General features: G+C 34.2%; 2 protein-coding genes across 5 annotated transcripts in view; one reads left to right on the top strand and one right to left on the bottom strand.

The window, feature by feature from the left end:
* LOC147842141 (uncharacterized) overlaps positions 1-25,431 on the top strand; it is a 1,078,568-nt gene that overhangs the window by 871,605 nt on the left and 181,532 nt on the right. The gene's annotated exons all lie outside the window — the stretch shown is intronic.
* rxfp2a (relaxin family peptide receptor 2a) overlaps positions 1-25,431 on the bottom strand; it is a 135,820-nt gene that overhangs the window by 2,606 nt on the left and 107,783 nt on the right. For all 4 annotated transcript variants that reach the window (XM_087269772.1, XM_087269771.1, XM_087269770.1 and 1 more), the window contains 7 exon segments: positions 22,814-22,885; positions 22,589-22,660; positions 14,387-14,458; positions 14,221-14,292; positions 13,878-14,107; positions 3,544-3,954; positions 1,252-1,470 (listed from right to left, as the gene is read on the bottom strand). In XM_087269772.1, coding sequence (XP_087125898.1) covers positions 1,252-1,470; positions 3,544-3,954; positions 13,878-14,107; positions 14,221-14,292; positions 14,387-14,458; positions 22,589-22,660; positions 22,814-22,885 — 1,148 coding nt within the window.

Raw genomic sequence — 25,431 nt, 5'->3', positions numbered from 1 at the left:
TCTCAACAGTGTTTTGTGAAAATTCAGCGAGTTTTCTTTAAAATGATACCAAACTTTTACTTTTTACTTTTTACAACTCAGCATGTGGATTTTGGAAGCTTTTAAACGTGGGTAGGCAAAATCCAGATGGAAACCACAAAATAGCATTTGACTTTAAGAGGATAAATCGCCAGAGAACATAATAGATTCTATTATTTGATTTTCTCCTTATGCTGTTAGTAGGGAGGTAAGTTTTCTGTATTTTATTTTCTTATCTACTTTCTAGGGAAGTTATCCAATTTAGTTAGTTTTGTTTATTGTCATTTATTTTGGCTTGACCCCTGCCACTGTTATTTTGCTTCTTATTTTCTTACGGCAATTGTTAATTTTCAGTGGTTTGTGTTTTGGTTTATATCTTGGGGTGAGAGAGTGTGGGGGCGCCAGGGATTATGTTTTTAATCCTTGTTATCTTGTTATGTTTTTGGTTTAACTTTTTGATTAAGGATTTTTAATTCGTAACACAGTACATAATATTTTACTAGATATTTTTCAAGATACTAGTATTGACCTTAAAGTGACATTTAAAGGCTTAACTACACTCTCAGAAATAAAGGTACATGAGCTGTCACTAGGGTGATACCTTTTCAAAAGGTAAATATTTGTACCTGAAGGGTCCATAATGGTATCTCAAAGATATGTTTTAGGCACATTTAGGCACTAATATGGACGTTTGAGATACCACTGTGGACTCTTTGGGTCCAAATATGTATCTTTTGAAAATGTACTGCCCCATTGACAGCTCCTGTACCTTTATTTCTGAGAGTATAGGTTCCTTAGGAAACGTATATTGCTTAATAGGGCTAATTATATTGAGCATAGTTATTATTATTTTTTATTAAGAACTGCTTTTATTCTAGCCGAAATAAAACAAATAATACTTTTTTCCAGAAGAAAAAAACATTAGCAGACATACTTTGAAATTTCCTTGCTCTGTTAAACATAATTTGGAAAATAAAAAATAATTATTCAAAGGGGGGATAATAATTCTGACTTCAACTGTATATATATTGTTTTGTTCTCTAACAATTGGATTAAATTTATTCTGTAAAACTACTGTTTTTTTCACTAACAGCAAAGTCAATAAAAGAGTGCTGAAAAACTTTTTTCGTTAAAATCGTCGTAAGAAACATGCCCCTGTTAAACCACGGGGTCAAAAAATATATATTTTCACTTTTAAACATATCCAGTGTTGCAGAAATACAGATAACATACCTGGAATCTCAACCTTCATCAGAGAGAGAGTTTTGACCAAAAATATGGGTATCCAGCAGAGGGCGTCAGAGAACACAATAAAGAAAAAGCGATTCGCCACAGCCACATCCTTGTGTAGCCGACTGCGCACATCTGTGGCGTTGATGCCCGTTTTATAAATGGAGCAAAACATGCTGGAGTAGGAAATGACGATCACCAGGAACGCCACCAGATTAAGACCTGTAAAAACACAATACACAAATGCTTCAGGATATGCACATGAGGACTGAAATAAACATGACTAATGTGAATGCTGAATTAAACAGTAACCCAAGGCTGACCAGGCAATCCATTTATCCAAAAGTAACCATTATGAAGAGTCAGAAAAATTTTAATAAATGCAAATTTTACAGTGTTTTGTTTTCGCTGTTTTAAAATGCTTTTTTTTAAAAATGCTGATACTTTAGTAAAATAATGATGTAATCTCTTATTTTGTGAATGTGTTAATAAAACGTAAAAAATAAAGACCTTGGCCGAATGGCTAGTTTGACTATGTAATCAAGTAATCAAAATTAGCTGCTATCTGACATAAAATAACATATTTTCAGATTCTATATAATATTCTATATCTTCATCTTCGCCTAAACAGCTAATTTTGATTACATGATAACATATATAATTATTGTATTATATATTGTATACTATTATATTACATATTGTACTTTATTTGACTTTAGAATTAAATATATGAAAATACTTGAATATAATAAAAACTCAAACCAAGAAATATCACAATGAAGTCTCCTTTGGCTTCTCTATAGAGAGTCTAACTTCAGATTCAGCTCATTTTGATTATATAATTACATGTGAAGTATATTATAATATTTTATAAGATATTATAACTAAATACATGAAAACCCTTTGAAGAGATTTATAAAAATAAAGACAAACCAATAAAGATCCCAGTGAAAAATCCTTTGGTTGGTTTTTACATATGCACTCACAGGCCACTTTATTAGGTACACCTTACTAGTAACAGGTTGGACCTCCTTTTGCATTCAGAACTGCCTAAATCCTTCATGGCAAAGATTCAACAAGGTACTGGAAATATTCCTCAGAGATTTTTTGGTCCATATTGATATGATAGCTTCACGCAGTTGCTACAGATTTGTGGGCTGCACATCCATGATGTAAATCTTTCGTTCCACCACATCCCACAGGTGCTCTATTGGATGAGCTCTGGTGACTTTGGAGGCCATTTGAGTGCAGTGAACTCATTGTCATGTTCAATAAACCAGTCTGAGATGATTTGCACTTTATGATATGGAGAGTTATCCTGCTGGAAGTAGCCATCAGAAGATGGGTACAATGTGGTCATAAAGGGATGTACATGGTCAGCAACAATACTTAGGTAGGCTGTGGCATTGACACGATGCTCAACTGGTACTAATGGGCCCAAAGTGTGCCAAGAAAATATCCCACACCATTACACCACCATCACCAGCTTGAACCATTGATAAAGGCAATATGGATCCATGCTTTCATGTTGTTGCAGCCAAATTCAGACCCTGTCATTTGAATGTCGCAGCAGAAATTGAGACTCATTAGACCATGCAATGTTTTTCCAAAAAGTCTTCTATTCTCCAATTTTGGTGAGCCTGTGCCAATCGTAGCCTTAGTTTCCTGTTCTTAGTTCACAGGAGTGGCACCCGGTGTGGTCTTCTGCTGCTGTAGCCCATCTGCCACAAGGTTGGATGTGTTGTGCGCTCAGAGATGCTCTTCTGCATACATCAGTTGTAACGAGTGGTTATTTAAGTTACTGTTGCTTTTCTATCAGTTTAAACCAGTCTGGCCATTCTCCACTGACCTCTGGGATCAACAAGGCATTTGCACCTACAGAACTGCTGCTCACAGGATATTTTCTCTTTTTCTGACCATTCTCTGTAAACCCTAGAGATGGTTGTGCGTGAAAATCCCAGTAGATCAGCAGTTTCTGAAATACTCAGACCAGCCCCTCTGGCACCAACAGCCAGGTCCCATTCAAAGTCCCTTAAATCACCTTTCTTCCCCATTCTAATGCTCGGTTTGAACTGCAGCAGATCGTTTTGACCATGTCTACATGCCTAAATACCTTAATTTGGATTAATGAGCAGTTGAACAGTACCTAATAAAGTGGCCGGTGTATATATTATATTATATTATATTATATTATATTATATTATATTATATTATATTATATTATATTATATTATATTATATTATATTATATACATGAAAACACTGGAATAGATAATCAAAAATAAAGAGTCAAACCAAGAAATATCCCAGTGGAGTATCCTTTGGCCGTTGGTTTCTCCAGCCTATCGGAGTGGAGAGGGAAACAAACTCCATTCCTGCCATAATAATTCCCAAACAGGTCTTCGTTTAACAAGGGAACAGCTGCTATGACAAATCCCAGAAACCAGATGAAAGCCAGAATCAGCACCGTCTGCAGCTTGGCAGGTCTCAAATGGCTAAACGGGAAAACAATGACAAGGAATTTCTCTAATGTCAAGTAGGTGAGGAGGAGAACCGAGACTTCAGAGGAGAGCATGGCAAGAAAGCCAATTGTTCGGCATTCAACGCTGTCCATCCAGATCAGAGCGTTCCGGTTGTATTCGCCACGGAATTTCACATCAAATATCCCCAGGAAGAAAAGGTAGACTCCCATAAGACAGTCGGCAACTGGAAAAGAATAAGGCAAAATCATATAGTGCTTAATATATAAAAAAGTTATTAAAAATAAAATAAGAGAAATCAGTTTCATCAGGTCCCAGGTGTTCTGTTAAAAACCCAATAGCCCTTGAGCAAATAAAAAATTGGTTTGTAAATTACTTAAGCAATTTTAGCACTAAATATAGAATTTTAAAAGTTCACACTTAGCTGATGATTAATAATAAAGCTTGTTTGGCATGCTGTCCCAAGAGAGCCCTGAGCTTATAAGATCCTGGAGCCCTGGACTCTCTCCCATTAATACAGCTTGCTAAAAGCTGGACTATGGTGCAAATTTTGAATGTTCAATTTACTTAAGTTGCATGTGTTTGGACTGTGGGAGGAACCAGGGAAACCCAAACGACCACGAGGAGAACAAGTTAACTCCACATAGAAATGCCAACTGGCTCAGTAGGCAGTTTAAGTAGTGACATTCTTGCTGTGAGGCAACATTGCTAATCACTGGGCCAGTGTGTCGCCCAATCTAGAAAAGGAGGGGGGATAGGGTGGGAGGGGGTATTCGTTAAAATTTTAAAAGATTATTTATAGTGAGTTAGAAATCATCTTTTTGGTGAATCATGTGTTAATGCACCACCAGCCGTGATCATAAGCATGTGATCCTCTTGAAATAAGTTTATATATAAACTTCACTCAATCTTTTAGTGAGCTTGTTTTCCTTCAATTATGAAGCTTTACTTCTTAAAAACTGATTGATCATAGGCCTTATTAAATTAAATTTATGCAGCACAGTTTTTGAAGTTTAAAAAAAGCATAACAACAATAATAACATTGTGCGCTAGCAAAATAAACATTACTGCCATGAGAGAAAAGGTTGTAATTTATGAAGTTTTTTTTTTTCTTTATTATTCAATCAAAAATATTTAGTATTAGGGGAAAATTAAATACACAGTAATTAAAAAATAAAAGATTAATAATAAAAAGTTTTGCATTGCAAAAAAATTAACTATTGTCCTATTATGCATTCACCACAGTTTTCATTGCAAACTCATCCATTTGGCTCTCAGTTCAGCTGTCATGTATAGCACATCTAGAATCTTTGCTTGCCAGTTGAAATGTTTTGCCTTATTATATGTGCAATAGATGGCATGGTGGCGCAGTGGGTAGCAATGTCGCCTGACAGCAAGAAGGTCGCTGGTTCGAGCTTCGGCAGGGTCAGCTGGCATTTTTGTGTGGAGTTAGCATAATCTCTCCATGTTGACGTGGGTTTCCTCCAGGTGCTCCGGTTACCCTCACAAGTCCAAAAGACATGCACTATAGGTGAATTGGCTAATCCAAACTGGCCTTAGTTTAATTCAATTCAATTCAATTCAATTCAATTCAGCTTTATTTGTATAGCGCTTTTACAATGTAGATTGTGTCAAAGCAGCTTCACATAAATGGTCATAGTAACGGGAACAGTGTGATTCAGGTTTTAGTGTTTAAGTTCAGTTCAGTTCAGTTTAGCTCAGTTCAGTGTGATTTAATCATTACTGAGAGTTCAAACACTGAAGAGCAAATTCATCGATGCGTAGCTCTACCAATCCTGAACCATGCGAGGCAGTGGCGACAGCGGAGAGGGAAAAAAAACTTCACCTGATGGGAGTGAAGAAAAAAAACCTTGAGAACCTCTTCACTTTCGCCAACCGTATGTCTAGAGCGCCAGTTAAGCTTGCGTCGGCACTGGGCACTGTGGCGACCCCAGATTAATAGAGGGACTAAGCCGAAAATGAATGAATGAATTTGTGGATATTTTGGTCAGTTTTAAATAAATATGTAAAAAAAAAAAAAATGACACCAAAACACTAGTGTATTTTAAACCTGGGAGGTTTTGTAACACTTATTTGCAAAATGATGTTCGTGTGCGTGTCTGTGTGTGAAACAATTGCATGCAAAAAAGGCTTATGAATTGTGTTAAGATATAAAAGATATATAAGCAACCTTTAAGTACAATTTTTTTGTCAACCTGTTTTCTTTCAGTTAAGGCTGAACTTTAATTCAATATTGTATGATCATATGCCTCATTTATCTGATGACTGATCTCAACATAAAGTGCATCCCTGTGAAAATAAAAAGAAATAACATTGGAGTTTTTAACTCTATTTTAATTAAATACCAACAGTTATCCACAAATAATGTTTTATTATTATTATTATTTTTATCTCAGATCAACAAAGTCTGTGACCAATCACTTCCAAAACCAAATAGAAAACACTTCTAGCTAAAGTACTAAGCTGAAAAAACATTGAAATAAATATTTGCTGACAATTAACAAAATTGCTGAGCAATTTATTTATATAACAAGTAATCCACAAACTTTCTTAACCTAAGAAAGGAATGTTATCTCAGATCAATGTGGGCTGAAATCAATCATTTCCAAAATTAAAAATAATAATAATAATAATAATAATAATAATTTTCATAAATACAAACCACTTTTAACTGAAAGAAAACAAGCAAACAAAAACACTGAATCCAATATTTGCTGACAATTAGCAAAATTACTAAGCAATTTATTTATTTAGTAAGTTACTTTTCACACAAAAAACATGTCATGTAATCTCAGATCAATGCGGACTGCGATCAATCATTTCCAAAACAAAACAAAAAACGTAACCTAATTGAAAGAAAACAAGCTTTTCTCGGTTTCCATAACAAGATCTTTATATGCATATTTTGTAGGCTTGTAATTCTGACTGGGAAAACCACAAGTGAAACAAGGTGCGGAAACCCTCCCGAAAAAGCTCAAATTACCCAAAGAATGTTGTGATTTTGTTATACCCGGTGTGAACAAAGTCATTATGTTTTAGTCAGGCATGATAACAACATCTTTGAGAAAAACAAAACCCTCTCCGGACCAAAATCAGTTTCTTCCTCATCCAAGATGAATCCAAGTTGTACAGTTAATGTGACTTTAGATCTGTGCTCACTGCTGCATCTATATATGCAGTGGATGTTAATCTTGGTGGTGCAAATTCTGTTCCTCATTACTAAAATAAAAAACAAAGGCGCAGTGTGACTGAAAGTGTGAAGTTGCCTGCCAGTTTATTTTAGAGCTTTCTTTCCAGAGGAGGAGTGAAGAATTTGACAGCTGCTCATTCCAAGTTCTCCAACAAGGCAGACAGTCAATTTAAAAATACGGCAGCTGTCCTGAAAAGCAAATGTGTTTTAGGAATAATGTATGGGCATGCGCTGCTTTTTTTTAGCTTGACATCATTGGCACAGAAGCCCATTTTCATAATGTAGGAAAAATAATCAGGCATAAAATGTCTAAATTATGAGTTATTTACTGAAACTATAACCTTAAACTCTGGGTAGTTGCTGAGACTTTTATTTTGATGTACATTAAAAATGAAACTAACTATGGAATAGAAGGCGGGGCTGTTTTTTTAAACATCTTTTACTAGTGGCAAACTAATGTTAAAAGGGGTGTGGTTAAGAATACTGTGATAAATTGACATCAACAGAGAAGGATTGTCACTCCAAATCCTGAAGCAAATGGTGAAACTTTGATTGAAGATTATCTGAACAAACAGTTTTTTTTTCAGTGGATTAACTTGCATGGAATAATTGTTCACATAAAGAATAACAATGTGCGCTAGCAAAATAAACATCATTCATATTGATTTCACATGGACTTTCGAAGTTATACACTGAAAAAATGCAGCGTTTCACACAATTCATCCATGTTGTCCCAACACAAAAAGATTAAGTTAACTTAACACTTTTGACAAATTTATGTGGATTAAACATATAAAATATAAGTTGTCTCAATGAAATAGCAAGAATTGGATTGTTTCAGCTCAAGTAGTTTGAACAAGTAAAAAAAATATATATTTTTGAGTGTATTATGACAGAAAAGGTTGTAATCATGGCCTCCCAATCATCCCCATTCACCGAATATCTATAACTGGTGTGTGGTGGGCGCACTGGTGCTGTTGTCCTGTAGCTGCCGTCGCACCATCCAAGTGGATGCAGTACACTAGTGGTGGTGTGGAGAGACTCCCTCTCACAATTGTGAAGCACTTTGAGTGTATGGTCATACACAATAAATGCGCTATATAAATACACATTACATACAGGTGACCTGTACGTATAATAAAAAAAAAAAAAAAAAAAAAAAAAATATATATATATATATATATATATATATATATATATATATATATATATATATATATTTATATGTATGTATGTATGTATGTATGTATATATATATATATTTTTTTTTTATATATATATATAAAAATATATATATATATTTATATGTATGTATATATATATATATATATATATATATATATATAAATATATAGTATAATGTTTTATAATAATTATTGTCCTATATAATAATGATATAATGGCTATAGTAAGTAAGTAATGTGTACTTATATAGCGCATTTATTGTGTATGGCCATATACCCAAAGCCCTTCACAATCAAGAGGGGTCGTCTCATTCGATAGATGGTGCTCATTTACAGTACAGTGTCTCCGTCACTATACTGGGACAATGGGACTTACACAGATTGCAGATTGAGCGCCCCTGCTGGCCTTTCAACACCCTTCCAACAGCAACCTAGGTCTCCCATTCAGGTGCTGACCAGCCCTGCTTAGCTTTAGGTCTTGAGCTGCAGGGTGATGTAGCTGTGGCTATATAGGCTGTATAATAATAATATAATTAATTATAAACAAATAATATGCTGTAATTATACATTTTTAAAATGCTTAATATTACTAAAAGGTCAATATTATTACAATTTGTTTTAAGGAGGTGGTGAAGATTGGCTACAACAAACTACTGTTTTCCAATAACTTGCAATCTAATTAACATAGTTAAGCCTTTAAAATGCTCATTAAGCTGAATACAAATATTTTGGTCATTATAGCAAAGAAAAAAGAAATCAGTTAGAAATTAATTATTAAAACTATTATATAAAACATTGTCCACATTAATTATCACGTGGGAACAATCTTTAATAAAATTAACTAATAATTTTGTCTTCAACTGTATGTTTGAATTTCACATTAATATGCCTGAATACTTTTAATGGGAAAAATGGGCTTGCGTACAATCTTGGCTAAAAGGTCATCTTTGATTGATCTGTGTGTGTTGTGAAGGTGAGCAATATTACTCCAGTTAAGAGCTGGAGGTAAAGGCAGAGCACTTTTTCTCACCTAGAACCAAATCTGAACACACTGATGTAGCTGAGATTAACAGAGCGGGTACAGACAGCGACGCTGAAAACTGTGAATGCGGTAGAGGCTTATAACAACCCTCTGTGGTCATGATGACCTTCATCTGACACAGCACCGCACAACAGGAGATTAGTATCTGCAGATCATTTGATAACACTATGATTCACATCTCCACTCTTTTATTTACACATCACATAACATTGTTAGTCCTACTGTGAAATTAAAATGTTTCAAATATTTCCCAAGTGCTGTTAAACAGAGAAAGAATATTTTTCACAGTATTTTCTATGATATGTTTTTCTTCTGGAGAAAGCCCTAACCCTCTTAGTTTGATTGGAATAAAAGAAGCTACATTTAAAAACATATACAGTTGAAGTGAGAATTATTAGCACCCCTGTTTTCCGCCTCCAATTTCTGTTTAATATTCTGACATAATAGTTTTAATAACTCATTTCTAATAACTGATTTATTTTATCTTTGCCATGATGACAGAATGTGTGTGCGTGGGGGAACTTTGTAACGATATTGCGTGTGACTCATCGAAAGGCTTGAATTAATATTAATTCTACAACAAATACATCAAATAATAATCATTAGTAAAGTTCTTGGTGTATTTTTTTTTACAAACATTACGTGAGATCTGCTTCTTTCATGTCTGTCACTTTGCTGTTTGTCTGATGCAGCTAAGGCGGAGACTGAGGCTCACTCTGATGAGGAACGGTGGGCGGGGAGAACCAGCATTAAAGGCACAGGCCACAAAAACAGCTACATTGTGTTTAAAGCAGAAGTTTCTAAAGTGTTCTAAAATGTATAATAAACAATCTGATGGGTGTTTTGAGCTGAAACTTTATAGACAAACTCTGCAGAAAGAAAAGACTTATCTTAAATCTTGGAAAAGGGGTAAAAGAGGTGACATTTAAGCTGAATAGTTTCTAGCAAAATAACTAGAAAAATTTTACTGTCATATTGACTTTTTTATTTACAAATTAGTTATTATACAATTGTTAATAAATTGTGTTTTGAATATTTTGAATATTTGAAAAAAAAACAGCACTAGGGGAAATTTGAAAAATTATTTAGATTCCAATAATAGTTTTGAATTTAACTGTACAAAATGTACATGTACAAGAAAAAATGTCATGAAAATATTTTTTAATAAATAAATAATTTATAATGCAAAAACAGTATTATTTTATATAAAATAACTTAATATATAATGAATTAAATCACAAACAACAGTAAAAAAAATCACTATTATATATATACTTTTATATTTTTAGTAGTTTGTCATAATTCATATTAATAATGACTTTAATATCAATGTTAATTTGATCTGTTCTAATATTATTAATATACTAATATTATAGTATAATATAATTTCATATAATTTCATATAATATATACAATATAATATAATATAATATAATATAATATAATATAATATAATATAATATAATATATTATAATATAATATAATATAATATAATATAATATAATATAATATAATATAATATAATATAATATAATATAATATAATCCCAGTGTTAGGTTGCAGCTGTGTAAAACATATGGTGGAAAAGTTGGCGATTCTTTCCGCTGTGGCGACCACTGATTAATAAGGGGACTAAGTCAAAAAGAAATTGAATGAATCAATAATATAATATAATACAAAATAAAATAAAATAAAATTATGAGTTTTATAATTGGTTTAATATTAATCATTGATAGTTTTACCTTTTTTAACATCACTTAATAACTTGTATTTAACAAAATATGGTTCATTTAGAAGAAAAGACAGATGGCCAGCAATAAAATCTCCACAAGTTCCACACCACATTGTGAATGCTCAGGAAAAGCCTGAAATCACAATTTTCATGCAAATATGTACTATGAAATATCTACTTCAGTACTGAAAAGGAAAAAAAAACCCATCAGGGAGCATCTTGATGTGGAAAAATACATCTGTCAGAGATTAACTGAAGTATTAGTAGATGTTTACTGCTCAGAACATCAGAAAGTGATCGCTCTGTAACTTTATCTTTTAAATACTTTCTTTAAAAATGAACAGTGTTCAAACGAGCTTCAATATGAGACAAACAACATTTTCTAAACAGGATTATAGACGCATGAATAAACATTCGATAACAAAGAATCAAACATGAACAAGTATATACACAAAAACAAAGAGAATCATAATAGGCTTTACTGTCAGCTTCAGTTACTCTGATAAATTCCCCTTTAATGTTACCCCTGGTCTTTCTTCTAATACGACCATTCATGAAGGCCTTACTGGGCATGCTTTCTTTCCAGGAAAATCCTTCCTTTCTGCTATTGTAGAATGTCTAGCCAACTTTTTTTTTTTTTTTTTTTTTGGAGCAATTTCAATTCTGGCCATGTGGACTTTTATGAGATTGTTATAGACAGATGACTGCACTGTGTGTATTTGTGAAGCTAACTAACTCCAGGTTCCATAAAATAAATGGAAAGATTAACAATTATACGCAATGTCATTTTTGATTAGTCTGAAGTCTTGAAGTCCTTTTCCTTTGCATATTTTACTTTTAAGAAAAAACAACAACAATCTATTGAGAATTGTTGTTTATTTTTATAATTATATACAGTTATTTTTAGCAGAATTATTAGCCCCTCTGAATTATTATCGTCCCTGTTAATTTTTTCCCTTGATTTCTGTTTAACAGAGAGCCAATTTTTTCAGCACATTTCTAAACATAATAGTTTTAATAACTCATTTTTAATAACTGATTTATTTTATCTTTGCCATGATGACAGTAAATAATATTTGACTAGATATTTTTCAAGACACTTTTATACAGCTTAAAGTGACATTTAAAGGCTTAACTAGGCTAATTAGGTTAACTAGACAGGTTAGGGTAATTAGGCAAGTTATTGTATAACGATGATTTATTTTAGTAGACTATCGAAAAAAAATATAGCTTAAAGGGGCTAATATTATTGACCTTAAAATGCTTTTTTTTTTTTAAATTAAACTACTTTTATTCTAGCCAAAATAAAACAAATAAGACTTTCTCCAGAAGAAAAAATATTATCAAACATACTGTGAAAATTTCCTTTCTCTGTTAAACATCATTTGGGAAATAAAAGAAATAAAAAAATAATAATTCAAAGGGGGCTAATAATTTTGACTTAAACACAACACTAATCAATATCATATTAATGAATAAAATTAAATAATTAACGAATATATTAAATATTATTTAATGAACAAAAATTCATGAAAATGCAAAAATATGCTAAATAATTACATTTTATATATAATTTGCATTTCATAAAATATTTTATATGTAAATATATACTTTAATGCAAATATAAAAATTTGTAGTATAAATATAATATAGTATACTTCCATTCATTCATTCATTTTCCTTAGGCTTAGTCCAATAATTTTCAAGGGTCGCCACAGAGAAATGACCGCCAACTTTTCCAGATGTACCATGTTAATATAAAACTCTTATTTTGGATGCAATTGCTACTTTATGTCCCAATCAACAGCAATCCAGCCTTTGCAGATTCCTGGAGAACACTGGACTACAAAAAATGGACTACATATCCCATCATGCACACCAATCACACCAGTTCCAGATCACCACTAATAGCAAACTTACAGCTGAACCCATTTTCATTTGATTACCTGGATTGCTTATACACCACACTTTCACACATACATGGCTGAGTCTTTTATCCTTAAAGTGAGCAGTTGGAAGTGTTATCCTTGTCTTGCCTGTACAACCATCCTTAATAAATCAGCACGTGAATAGTATGCGTACATTCATTTATTTATTCATTAATTGATTCATCCATTCATTTATTTTCCTTCAGCTTAGTCCTTTATTTATCAGGGGTCACCACAGCGGAATGAACCGCCCAACTATTTCAGTATATGTTTTACGCAGCAGATGCTCTTCTAGCCATAAGCCAGTACTGAGAAACACCCATTCACTCTCACATTCACACTCCCTCATACACTACAGCCAATTTTGCTTATCTAAATTGACCTACAGAGCATGTCTTTGGACTGTGGAAAAAGGGGGAAAGCGGAGCATCCGGAGGAAAACTACACCAACACGGGCAGAACATGCAAACTCCACACAGAAATACCAACTGGCCCAACTGGGACTCGAATCAGCAACATTCTTGTGTATACATATTAGGCACAAATGATTCAATTACAAATTTTGTAATATTACTGAAGTTGTCACCACTTAACAGCTATTCATTAGCACAATCACATCGCTGTCATAATCTTACTTCAAGACGAAGTTATTTTCCAAATGAACTGTAAAAAAAAACATTGACTCAACTTAAAATTGTAAAGCATTTTGCTGCACAGTTTTTTTTTTTGAGTTGACTCTACGTAAATCGAGTCAACCTCAGTACTTGGGTTAAAAGTTGAGTCAACTCATATAATTGCAATGCAGCAATTTGATGTCCAATTTTAAGTTGAGCTAACTTTTTATTTTATTAGTTTACTTTATTTTGATCACCACTGCGAACTTCTTTATCTCAGTACTACTGCAATATTTTTATAACAAACATAATGAAATCTGGTTACTGAAGCTGTTTTCATAACTATTGATACCTCTGATCATTTCACAGGATTAATATTTCAGGTCACGCGGTGTATGTCTCAATTAAATATCAAGAATAGTTTCAGCAGTACTCACAGCAGAGGACTTTGATGCAGGCTGCATGCAGATTGTTCTCGGCTCTAATGAAAGAGCGCATCCCGATAACAAAAAGATTCCCAAAGCATGTGATGAAGGCCATAACCCACACAGACACCCGCAGAACCAGGCTGGCTAACAGGTCTTCCACTGACGAAATCCCATCGGTGTTAGGTTTGCATTTCCGTACATGTGGCGCATAGGAACAGTACTGAAAGTCTTTAAAATATCTACAAAAAATAATAATAACACTTAAACAAAACACACACAAATGGTGAATTACAAGCTGAGCATCCGGCGTATGCGCAATAATGCACAAACCACCCAGTGAGAGAATACGTACATGTGGGACAGATTCCCCATCGGAAGAAACATCTTGGTGGTTATATTAGGAATTTCAATGCCCTCCAGACTCCTGTTAAACACAAATGAGGGCTGTATTTCATGTGACACCTACTAATAGGCTCTTAAAATGCATTCTTTTTTAAACCTGCATGGCTGGCACTTACAGAGACTGAAGCTGCACCAGGTGATCGAAGTGCCCGGTGTGAATATGGAGCAAAGGATTGTGGGATATGTTCCTGCAAATGGAATAAAAATGACATGAAATGTGATCAGTAAAAGGTGGAATTATACTTTTTGACCTTCATAGTCCAAATATAATGTTGTTTGATTTTTTATAAAGGGGTCAAGAAGTGCTTTTTAAATATCCACTTATAATATCAGCAAAACTGTTAACGATTTACGATAATACACTGTAATATGAACTCTATTTTACAGTAGTACAGTTTTGCAGTATGTTACTGTATTTTAAAGTTGCATTATGAAAATTACTGTATATTTACAGTAAAGATATACAATACTGTCAATACAAATACAGCATGATAAATTGTGCTGTGAATGTAAATACAGTATTTTTGCTGTAATTGAATTACAGTAAGTTACTAGCAAATTGCTGCCAGTAAGTTACTACAGTAGGCCAGTCATGCAGTATGTTACTTTATTTTAAAGTTGCATTGTGAAAATGACTGTATATTTTACAGTAAAGATATACAATACTGTAAATACATATACAGCAATATAATGATGCTGTACATGTAAATACAGTAATTGATTTACAGTAAATTGCTGGCAAACTGCTGCCAGTTAGCTACTGCAGCAGGACAGTTTTTCAGTATGTTACTGTATTTTAAAGTTGCATTGTAATAATTACTGTATATTTTACAGTAAAGATATACAATACTGTATATTCAAATACAGCAAGAAAATGGTGCTATAAATATAAATACAGTATTTAATTTACAGTAAGTTACTGGCGAACTGCTGCCAATTAGTTACTAATGTAGGACAGTTATGCAGTGTGCTACTGTATTTTAAAGTTGCATTGTGAAAATTACTGTATATATACAGTAAATGTATATGATACTGTAAATACATACAGCAAGATAAATGGTGCTGTGAATGTAAATACAGTATTTTTGTTGTAACTGATTTACAGTAAGTTACTGGCGAACTGCTGCCAGTAAGTTACTACAGTAGGACAGTTATGCAGTATGTTACTGTATTTTAAAGTTGCACTGTGAAAGTTATTGTATACTTTTCAGTAAATATATACAATATTGTACATACATGTACAGCAATATATATGGTGCTGTGAATGTAAATACAGTATTTTTGTTGCAACTGATTTACAGTAAGTTACTGGTAAATTGCTGCCGGTAAGTTACTACAGTAGGACAGTTATGCAGTATGTTACTGTATTTTAAAAATGCATTATGAAAATTACTGTATATTTTACAGTAAGGATGTAAAATACTGTAAATACATATACAGCAAGACAAATGGTGCTGTTACTGGTAATACAGTATTTTTTGATTTACATTAAGTTACTGGTGAACTGCTGCCAGTAAGTTACTGTAGATTATACAGGAAATTGTTAACAGTGTACACCATTAATACACTATTTTCTATCTCAATTTGTTTTAAAAAAGTAATGCCGCTATCAGTTATGTTTAGTTTAATTTAGTTTGTCCTAGTTTCCCACTTATAGTGAGTCTCCTTTTATATTTATAAGCTAATTCTTCAGTTCAGCTGTTTCAGTTTAGCTCCTTTATTGAATCTGTTTACTTCACTTTGTTTGTGTTAGCTTGATGATTTCTATTCTCTTGTGTATTCTCTTGCTTTATTACATATTTTTGCCATTTCTATTTTAGACTTCTGTTTGTTTTAACTCTACCCATGTTGCACTCATATTCAGGACTTGAGGGTAAATGTTAATTTTATAACAGGGTATCAGTTCTGCTGTTTAGGTTTCTCATTTGTACTTAAACCTATAGGGCAGAGAAATACATGCCATATCTTTGTACTTTTGAGCTGAACTGGGATATATATGATTATTAGCCCTGCTGTAAAATTTAAATAGTTTTTCAATTATTTCCCAAGTGACATTTAACAGAGCAAGGAACATTTTGCGCATTATTTCTTGCTACAGTATATTTTTCCTCTAGAGATAGTCTTATTTCTTTGGGCGGAGGGGTACAGAACAAACCATTGTTGTTCAATCACTTGCCTAATTAACCTAATTATGATTTTAAGTATGATGTTAAGCTCAATAAAAGTGTCTTGCAAAATAACTAGTAACATATCATGTGCTGTCATCACGGCATAGACAAAAAAAATTAGTTATTAGAAATTAGTGATTAAAACTATTGTGTTTAAAATGTGTTAAAAATATTCTCTCTGTTAAGAATCACTTAAAATAATTAAAAAAGACTTTGAAAAACTTGAGACTTTAAAATTTGACAGGAGGACTAGTAATTGTGTCTTAATATTATCTAATTATTGTTTTAATATCTGGATAAAAAATTTAAATAATTATTTCATTATTTTTTACATTTAAGTTGTTGAATGAACAAAACTCCATATTAAATGCTATGAGTGAATCACATGACATTGTAACATTATAACCTAAAAACAAAATAATATTTATGTAAAGCAGAGGTAAAATTTGTCTATGAAACATCATTATACTGTACATGACACAGTTACCGATGTCATTTAAATACAATTGTGGGTTTAAAAGCCTACAAATAATACACTTATGTAATGTAATGTTTTAGCAAAGTTTTGCCAATGCTTTAGCAAAAAGTACATTTAGAGTATAAGTCAGAAGTTTTACACACATATATTACTGAGATCGGCCTGTCTGGTTCAAAAAACATGGCTGTACTCGTTCACTGAAGTTTGTTTCATATACAGGCGCTCATAAACGCTGACAGCAAAATAGAAATATTTTCATAACTTCCAAATATTTACAGATGGTTTTGCACTGAGGAAAATACCACATCTCAAACACATTAGATAAGTAGCTTAGTGCATGTCAGCAGCATATGTACAGTATCTGTCAGAGATAATATCAGAGCCAAAACTTTATCTTATGGGATATTTTAAAGCCTGTGATATAAAGCATGACTTAAGTTTAAGACACACTAGGGATTATGCACTTTCCCCTTGGCAGCTCACTCAACGTTCTCTGCTTTTTTCAGAAATGCTCCCATCAAACTATAGTATATATTGAAGATATTGCCTCTTAAAAAAAGTATTGATATATTGCACAAATTGAATAAGACTACAACTACAGTGCAATGGGGGTAGCTAAAGCAGCAATGTTGAATAAGTTATGTGTTATTTCATATTTTTTATACTGCTATAAAATACAAAACAAGTCCTTTTGGCAGCTTGGATTTAAGGAGAGGAGTTTTTTTTTTGCTAACAATGAGATTTATGAAACTTACAGTTTGCTAAGCTAAAATGTAACATGTAACATTCAGCAGTAAACTGGGTCTAAAGTACTTTTAGAGTGTTCACTTTTGACCACTTCCAACAGTAGTCAAATACACATTTGACTTTTATAGACTGTTATATTGGTTTAATGTGTGGTAACACTTTACTTGAAAGGGAGACACCTTTATAGTCATGATATGACATTAAATGAATATGAAGGTGATTTTAGGCATGCTCATGACAATTGTGGTTAAGTGTGTTTTCCTCAGTTATGTCATTTTAAAGGCAACAATGACATTGCTTGAGACCACAACATGTCTTTGTCTTATGCCTGTTTCACACCGCAAGAAAAAGCAGGACGTGAGCAGTGCGTGTGCAGCGTGTATGGAGAGCAGAAGCAGCACGCAGGCGTTTGCCTTTCACACCAACTGCGTCTGCAGCACGCAGCTCTCTGGCAGCTGCTGCGCAGATCAATATATCTCTGTCTATTCTATCTAGTTACCTATCTCTCTCTCTATATACAAATACACTTTTTTTTTTTTTAACTTTTAATCTGCACCAAGGCCTCACAGCTCTAACTAAGGCCACCAACTTCCTCCTATGCTGTTTCCTTAACCTGCAAGTCTTTATTTTACAAATTATATAGATCATACAGTACTGTATGCGTCTCAGGATCTATGAGGAGTGTCATTCATCTCTGGTGCACTCAGAAGACAATCGCCTGTGATCTCATGTCATTTTTTTTTTTTGATTGTCAGGCCTAATTATAATAATATTTATACAATATAGTTATAATGATATTTATACATGATCAAACTAGTGTTACTTTTTCCGCTTCAGCGATATCCAGCTGCAGAGTAACAGCTCGGTAATTCATGCTCGTGCAAAGGATGTGACGGACAAAAGTAATCAATGCATGCCCTTCTTTTACTCATTTTCGTGTTGTCAGGTTCACAGTGCAAACAGCTCCCGGGTGAATTAACTTGAGTAAACATAAAACAAAGCCGAATAAAACTTTCTTCCTCTGCTTCAGCTGCACTGCACACAGCGAGCTCACATCATCCAGCAGGCTTGTCGAACTACACTCCCCATGATACACTTCGCTATGGACTTCAACTCACTTAAATAGCAATCTTAAGCGGCCACTTTCTTTTTCCCCTCTCATGCAAAACTGATTCTAAAATTGTTTTACATTTGGTTTTGTAGTTCAGGCCTAAATACCTATTTGCTGCCGTTTTTAATCATTTAAGTTAATTTAATTGACTATATATAAATCAGTGGATGTTATCGCTGCATTTATTGGGTAAAATTGCTACCTTTTACTGTCATTCAATGTGTTGGTCCTTGGTTGGTTGTAAATTGGTCCTTACCAATTTACAATTTCACTTAATTTGAGCATGAGCAGCGTGGCAAAAATAGACCCAGCGCCGAAACTATTGTGGCACTGCTGCTTCAGCTATGCTCACGCCTCGTGCTGACACTCTGCTTCTGTGTGTGGTGTGAAAGCTCTAATCTGTTAAGATGGACGCCAAAAAAACACGCTCTGCCCATGCGCTGCTTGCGCTTGCAGTGTGAAACAGGCTTTAGTCATGACAACTTGACATTATCAGGAGAACATGACTTGTCATAAATCTGTCATAAACATAATTGTTATGAGGCCATTATAACTGTGTCATGAATATTTTTCTCATCACTTCTTAAGTGAAACAGAACTAATTTGTCATTAAAATGCATCAGTAAAAGTGTCAATACTCTATCAAATAATTTCATAACAGTGTCATTAATATATAATGACATTTATTCATTCATTTTCTTGTCGGCTTAGTCCCTTTATTAATCTGGGGTCGCCACAGCGGAATGAACCGCCAACTTATCCAGCAAGTTTTTACACAGCGGATGCCCTTCCATACACACACACACACACACACTCATACACTACGGACAATTTAGCCTACCCAATTCACCTGTACTGCATGTCTTTGGACTGTGGGGGAAACCGGAGCACCCGGAAGAAACCCACGCGAACGCAGGGAGAACATGCAAACTCCACACAGAAACGCCAACTGAGCCGAGTATCGAACCAGCGACCCAGCGACCTTCTTGCTGTGAGGCGAACGTGCTACCCACTGCGTCGCCTATAATGACATTTAGTTAAATATTAATGCCAAATTATATTTGTAACACTGTAGTCAAGGTCAAGAAACATATTAATGAAACTTACAAAATGCATGGCAGTATTAATGTCCTTGTAAAATTCATGCTTACGACAAATTTATGACAAGTTATGCTGTCTTGGTAATGTCAAGTTGTCATAACAAAGACACAGACAGGTTGTGGTGCATTTGGTTATGTCAAGTTGTCATAACATAGCAATGTCGCTTAATGACACTTAATGACAGTTGTCATAAGCATGCACAAAATCTCTTTCATATTCAAGACCTGTCATGTCTTGGTTACAAAGGTTTTATGACAGTCTTATAAACACAGTATGAATGTGTTCAAACAGTCACAAAAGTCCAATCTCTGCTTACTGACCTAATTCTGAAAAAGCCTTATGTTCTGATTCTAACACAAACCCACTGCGTTTTGGCATAGTTTTGTGGCTACCAGGGCAGAAGCAAAAGCCCCTGCTCTCTCCATTGTTTTCCATTGTTTCTTTTCATATTCATATGCAAATCGTGCAAGCTTATTTCACAGTATTAAACCTAAAGATTAGAAAAGACTCATACTGTGCACATGCCAGCCCATTTATACATCTCTTCAGCAAAAAGTGGACATAAAAGAGATTAAAACACAAAGTGTATCAACTAGAGATCTCATCAACCAAACAAGCACCTTAATACCCTATATAAACAGAGCCAATAGTGAAATGACTTCTCATCTGACAAAAGATCCATGCAAATTTGATTTCTTAATTTATGACCCTTTTAGAGAGTTGCTATAACCATCTGGTTGATGGTTACCAGAAGCTGTTCAAGATCCAAACAGAACATGAAACGCTCATTTGCTATATCCCCAGACTTCTGAAGGCCATCTGTATTTTTGGCACTAATAATGCCAATACAACATCTTTAATGAATACAGACGTGCACCACAGATGAGTTAAAATTTAAGTTTGTTCTTTGCTAAAAGCTATCATATGGCTTCAAAGGAGACTTTTATTTTTTAGGAGCTGACAGTTCCCAATTGCAGACTTGTTTGTTCCATGGAAGAAATAACACTTTAACGTTTTTGGAAAGACATGAGGGTTACTGAATAAAGGACAGATTTTCCCCCCTTTTTGACTAAAATAACTATAGCCAATTATTTTCAAGTGTGATGTATTGCATATTTTTTAGTTTATTACATGCACTGTAAAAAACAATTAGTTGACTTAAAAAAGAAAGTAAACTCATTGCCTTATTATTAAGTAAACAAGCTATGTGCATAATTATCACAAGTACCAAGTTAAGTCAATGGGTTTACTGGCATATTTTAAAGGTGCAGTATTTGACATTCAGAGGTTGAATTAGATATTGCATTTCTGATTAAACACACACACACACACACACGCACACGCACGCACACGCACGCACACGCACGCAGGTTGCCAAATTGTAGACCAACAGGAGTGTGCCTTACGATCAAGTCTTAAGGCTGATTTAAAACTGTGTTCTAAATAAAACCAACAGCATGCAATAGAGGGAATATTTTCCATATTAAAAGAAAATTTGATCCTAACCAACACCTGAAACTTATATTTTAGAAACGGCTTCTGTTTCTAGCGGCTGAAAAACAGTAAACTGACAATGAAAACCTAAGGTACACCTCTTGTGCTTTATTTAATGTTAAATGCTAATAATGCGAGTTTGAATGTCATTTTACATACAATTCATTGCCATATTACTGAAAGCAGCTAGAAATTGAACTTTAGAACTGTGACTGGTGTAAACCAACATATATCAGTGATTCAGCATGTACGATTAACAATGTTAAAGAGGTGTAATATGTATTAATTAGATTATACACCTTATAATTTTGTTGGAGTGCAGTGAGTGCACTATTCTGTTCTTTTAAATGGCTGTATTTAAATTTCTGTCGTAATATCGTCTGGTGCAAACAACCAAATTGCTTATGACTGCAAATCTCGTCAGGCAGCGTGATGTTAGAACATGGGGTTACAACGTAACCTGCTCACCTAATGTTTACGTTCGCAATATTGATATTATTTGCTAATTAATAACCACCTCATGTAGAACTCTGAATCTGTGTCTCATTTCAGAGTCTGCTACTTTCCACCAGAGGTTACATTTCGGTCATGGACTCCTACTCTGAGAGCCTTCATAACTGAATGAATGAAATATGCTGTTTTCCACCAAGGCAACTCGGGGTGCTGTAATATAATTGGCTAACCTGGCAGGGGGCGGGTTAATGGACCAAAACAAAGACAGATGTGCTGGCACGGAAAGTACATTTTCAAAGCAGAATATCTGACTTTAGCATCGTTTTTCGAATAAACAAGAATGTTCACTTAGCATGTTTCTTAAATATCTGCAAACATATAATGGTATTTGTATGCTTTAGAAGAGTCAAATTACATAAGGATCAATTACACACAGCACCTTTAAGTAAAATCAACTTGTAGCTTTTAAGGCAACACTGTAAAAAATACTGGGTTCCACACAATCGATTTGTTTTGGGACAATATGACGGAAGTTAACATTAGTTTTTACTAATTTAAGTGGAATGAACATAAAACAATTAAGTTGTCCCAATGAAACCTCAAGAATTGTGTTGTTTCAGCTCATTTTAAATAAGTAGTTTAAACAAACAACAAATAATGTTGTTTTGAGTCAATGGTTTACTCACTTTTTTAAGTAAAGTAACTAATAGCATACATCGACTACTTCAACAGTTTAAAATGTGTGACTGACAGTTGCATTACTCACAATTTCTTCAGATATTTCAAACTCTTGAAAGTGTTTTTAGGAAGTTTGGAAATCCTGTTGCAGGACAGATCTCTGAAAATCAAGAAAGAAAAACACATACAATCAATCAGACGAGTGAAATCCATGTGTATAAAAAGATGTACATGCAGAATGTTTGAATTAGAGTTATTATTTCTCAAATCATACAATCATACACCCTTTCAGATTATGCACTGAGGTACTCACAGTTCAGCCAGTGATCCAAGAGAATGAAAGGTGTTTTCTGGAAGGGTCTTGATATTATTGTCATGAAATGTTCTGGGTTTAAAAAAAAAAAAGACAGAAACTTAATGTTACTTTCCAATGAGAGCAAAAAAGAAAAAAGAAAGAAAAGTTGTATGAAAAACCTGAAAGAACAGCCACTGCCCTGTGAAACAGCCATAACGAAATCCTACCACATTTTCCAACTTATTTTTTCCGGTAAGGGCAAGCTGACCCTCTATTTGCGGAGATACCCATCTCTCCCTTAAAGTCTCATTTAGAGATATGTCTAACACTTCTGCACATCTATTTCAAAACAGAATGTCTTAATAATAAACATAATAGAGCCTGGAGAAAATGCCTGGAAGGGGTATTGTTGCTGCTGTCAGAGACGTCAGTCTTTTTGCACAAGGCAACAATGACACTGACAAAATCTCTCCATCATCGCACTGTTCCTGGGAGACAGTCTGCTTTCAACTCTTTCAGGTCGAAAACAGGACGGCGGCTGCAAAGGAGTCAAATTCACAGGTGCTCTCAGACAAATTGGGATTGGATTCATCAAAAACTAGTCGCTCATTGATAATTGGCGAAGATTAAACAGTGAAAAAGTGACAGAAGTTTAAACAGAACCCCAGATCAATAGCTTTTTCTTCAAGTGATATAATCAGTTGCGACAAACTCTATTAATTTTATGCGAATGGAGAAGGAAAATAGAAAGTCTGTCAAACCAATCTGTCAAACCACATTTTCCTCTAAAAGGATTGGCAGATGGAAGCTGCGTGAGAAAACAGCCAACATTTCATCCTTGAATTGCAGTTGTCTTCAGACAAATGGTAGGCTTTGGTCCAAAATCACAAACGTCAACAGATTTGTGTTTCTTAATCTGTACCAGGAACATGGCGACTGTTAAGTCTGCTCTGTTAAAATGCAAAATGTCCAATCATTTAAAATTAAAAAACTATTTTCTAAACAAAAAAATTTCTGGTAAAAATTAGCAAATTATTTGAAACTCAACTTTAAATGGTTGGCGAGATCATTCATACATTCGTTTTCTTTTCAGCTTAGTCCCTTTATTAAACAGGCGTCTGATTATTGAACCGCCAACTTATCCAGCATATGTTTAACACAGAGAATGCCCTTTCAGCCACAACACAACACTGGGAAACACCCATACACTCTTGCATTCACACACAATACACATGAAACTACGCCCAATTTAGCTTATTCAATTCACCTATACTGCATGTCTTTGGACTGTAGGGAAAACTGGAGCACCTGTTGGTGAAATCAATAACCACAAAAATACACATAGCTATTATAGTTATAATAATGCTCTTAATAAAAAAGTATGACACCATAAACATGCTTGAATGCATATCATATTCATTCAATAATTTTCCTTCCGCTTAGTTCCTTATTTATCATGGGCCACCACAGCGGAAAGAACTGCCAACTATTCCAACAAATGTTTTACGCAGCGGATGCCCTTCCAGCCACAACTCATTACTAGGAAACACCCATTTAAACACAAACTCACACACTACGGCCAATTTAGTTCATTCAACTCACTTTACGCTCACTTCACTTTTTGACTGAGGTGAAACATAGAACACAAAGGAAAACCACGGCAAGATGGAGAAAACCTGCAAACTCCACAAATAAATGCCAACTGGCTCTGTCAGAACTCGAACCAGCAACCTTCTTGCTGTGAGACGATAGTGCTAACCACTAAGCCACTGTGCCACCATGAATATCACAATCACAGACCATTTCAAAAGAATTAGTTCTTTGTAGTTTTTCCTTACTATTAATTTAGTATGTTTGTATAGTTGAAGGCAATATTTTAAATAATTTATGTATAAAAATATTTTAAAATATTTTTTCAATATTATTAGCCCTTAAAAAAATCTTTTACCGATTGGCTACAGAATATTTCACTGCTGTCCAATGACTTGCCTAATTAACCTGACTTGAAACCTAATTAGCCTACAGTAGTTAAGCCTTTAAGAGTGCTTTCACACTAGCACTTTTGGTCCGCAACCGAGTTCATTTGTCATCAGAGTTCGGTACGTTTATCAAGTGTGAACGCTATCCTTTGAACTTGGGTGCACACCCGTAAACCATACCCAAGTCCGCCTGAAAGAGGTGGTCTGGAGTATGGTTTGTGTGAACTCTGGACCGGTTCACTTTTGATATGAATGCAATCGTGGCAAAAAACACAAGTGAACCGCCAACAGTACAACAAACTTTAGTTTTATAATGTTCATTCATGTCTGTATGCCTGTGTATCAGCTTCCTTGGCGAACGTTTTTAATATTTTTTTTTCTGCAAATAGACGTAAGTGGCTCTTTGTAATTTGGTTTTGGTAAGAAAGCCAAAAGTTTCAGTAAAAGTAGAATGACTGTGATATGCATACGTCTCTATTTTGGGGCTTTGCTTTTGTTGCCGCCACCTAGCAACAGCTGTACACAAAATAGCAGCTTGATGGCGCAAGCGTATCAGTGTTCAGAAAGAAAAAAACAGTGTGAACACAAAAAAGCCAAGGCGGGGGCAACTGAGCTTGGGTTCGGACCAGGCATTTGGAACAAGTGTGAAAGCACCCT

This window comes from Danio rerio, chromosome 10 (genome assembly GCF_052040795.2).
Source record: "Danio rerio strain M-AB ecotype USA chromosome 10, GRCz13ab, whole genome shotgun sequence".
Classification (NCBI taxonomy): domain Eukaryota; kingdom Metazoa; phylum Chordata; class Actinopteri; order Cypriniformes; family Danionidae; genus Danio; species Danio rerio.
The sequence above is the reverse complement of the archived record's forward strand: the minus strand, read 5'-3'. Positions and strand labels throughout refer to the sequence as shown.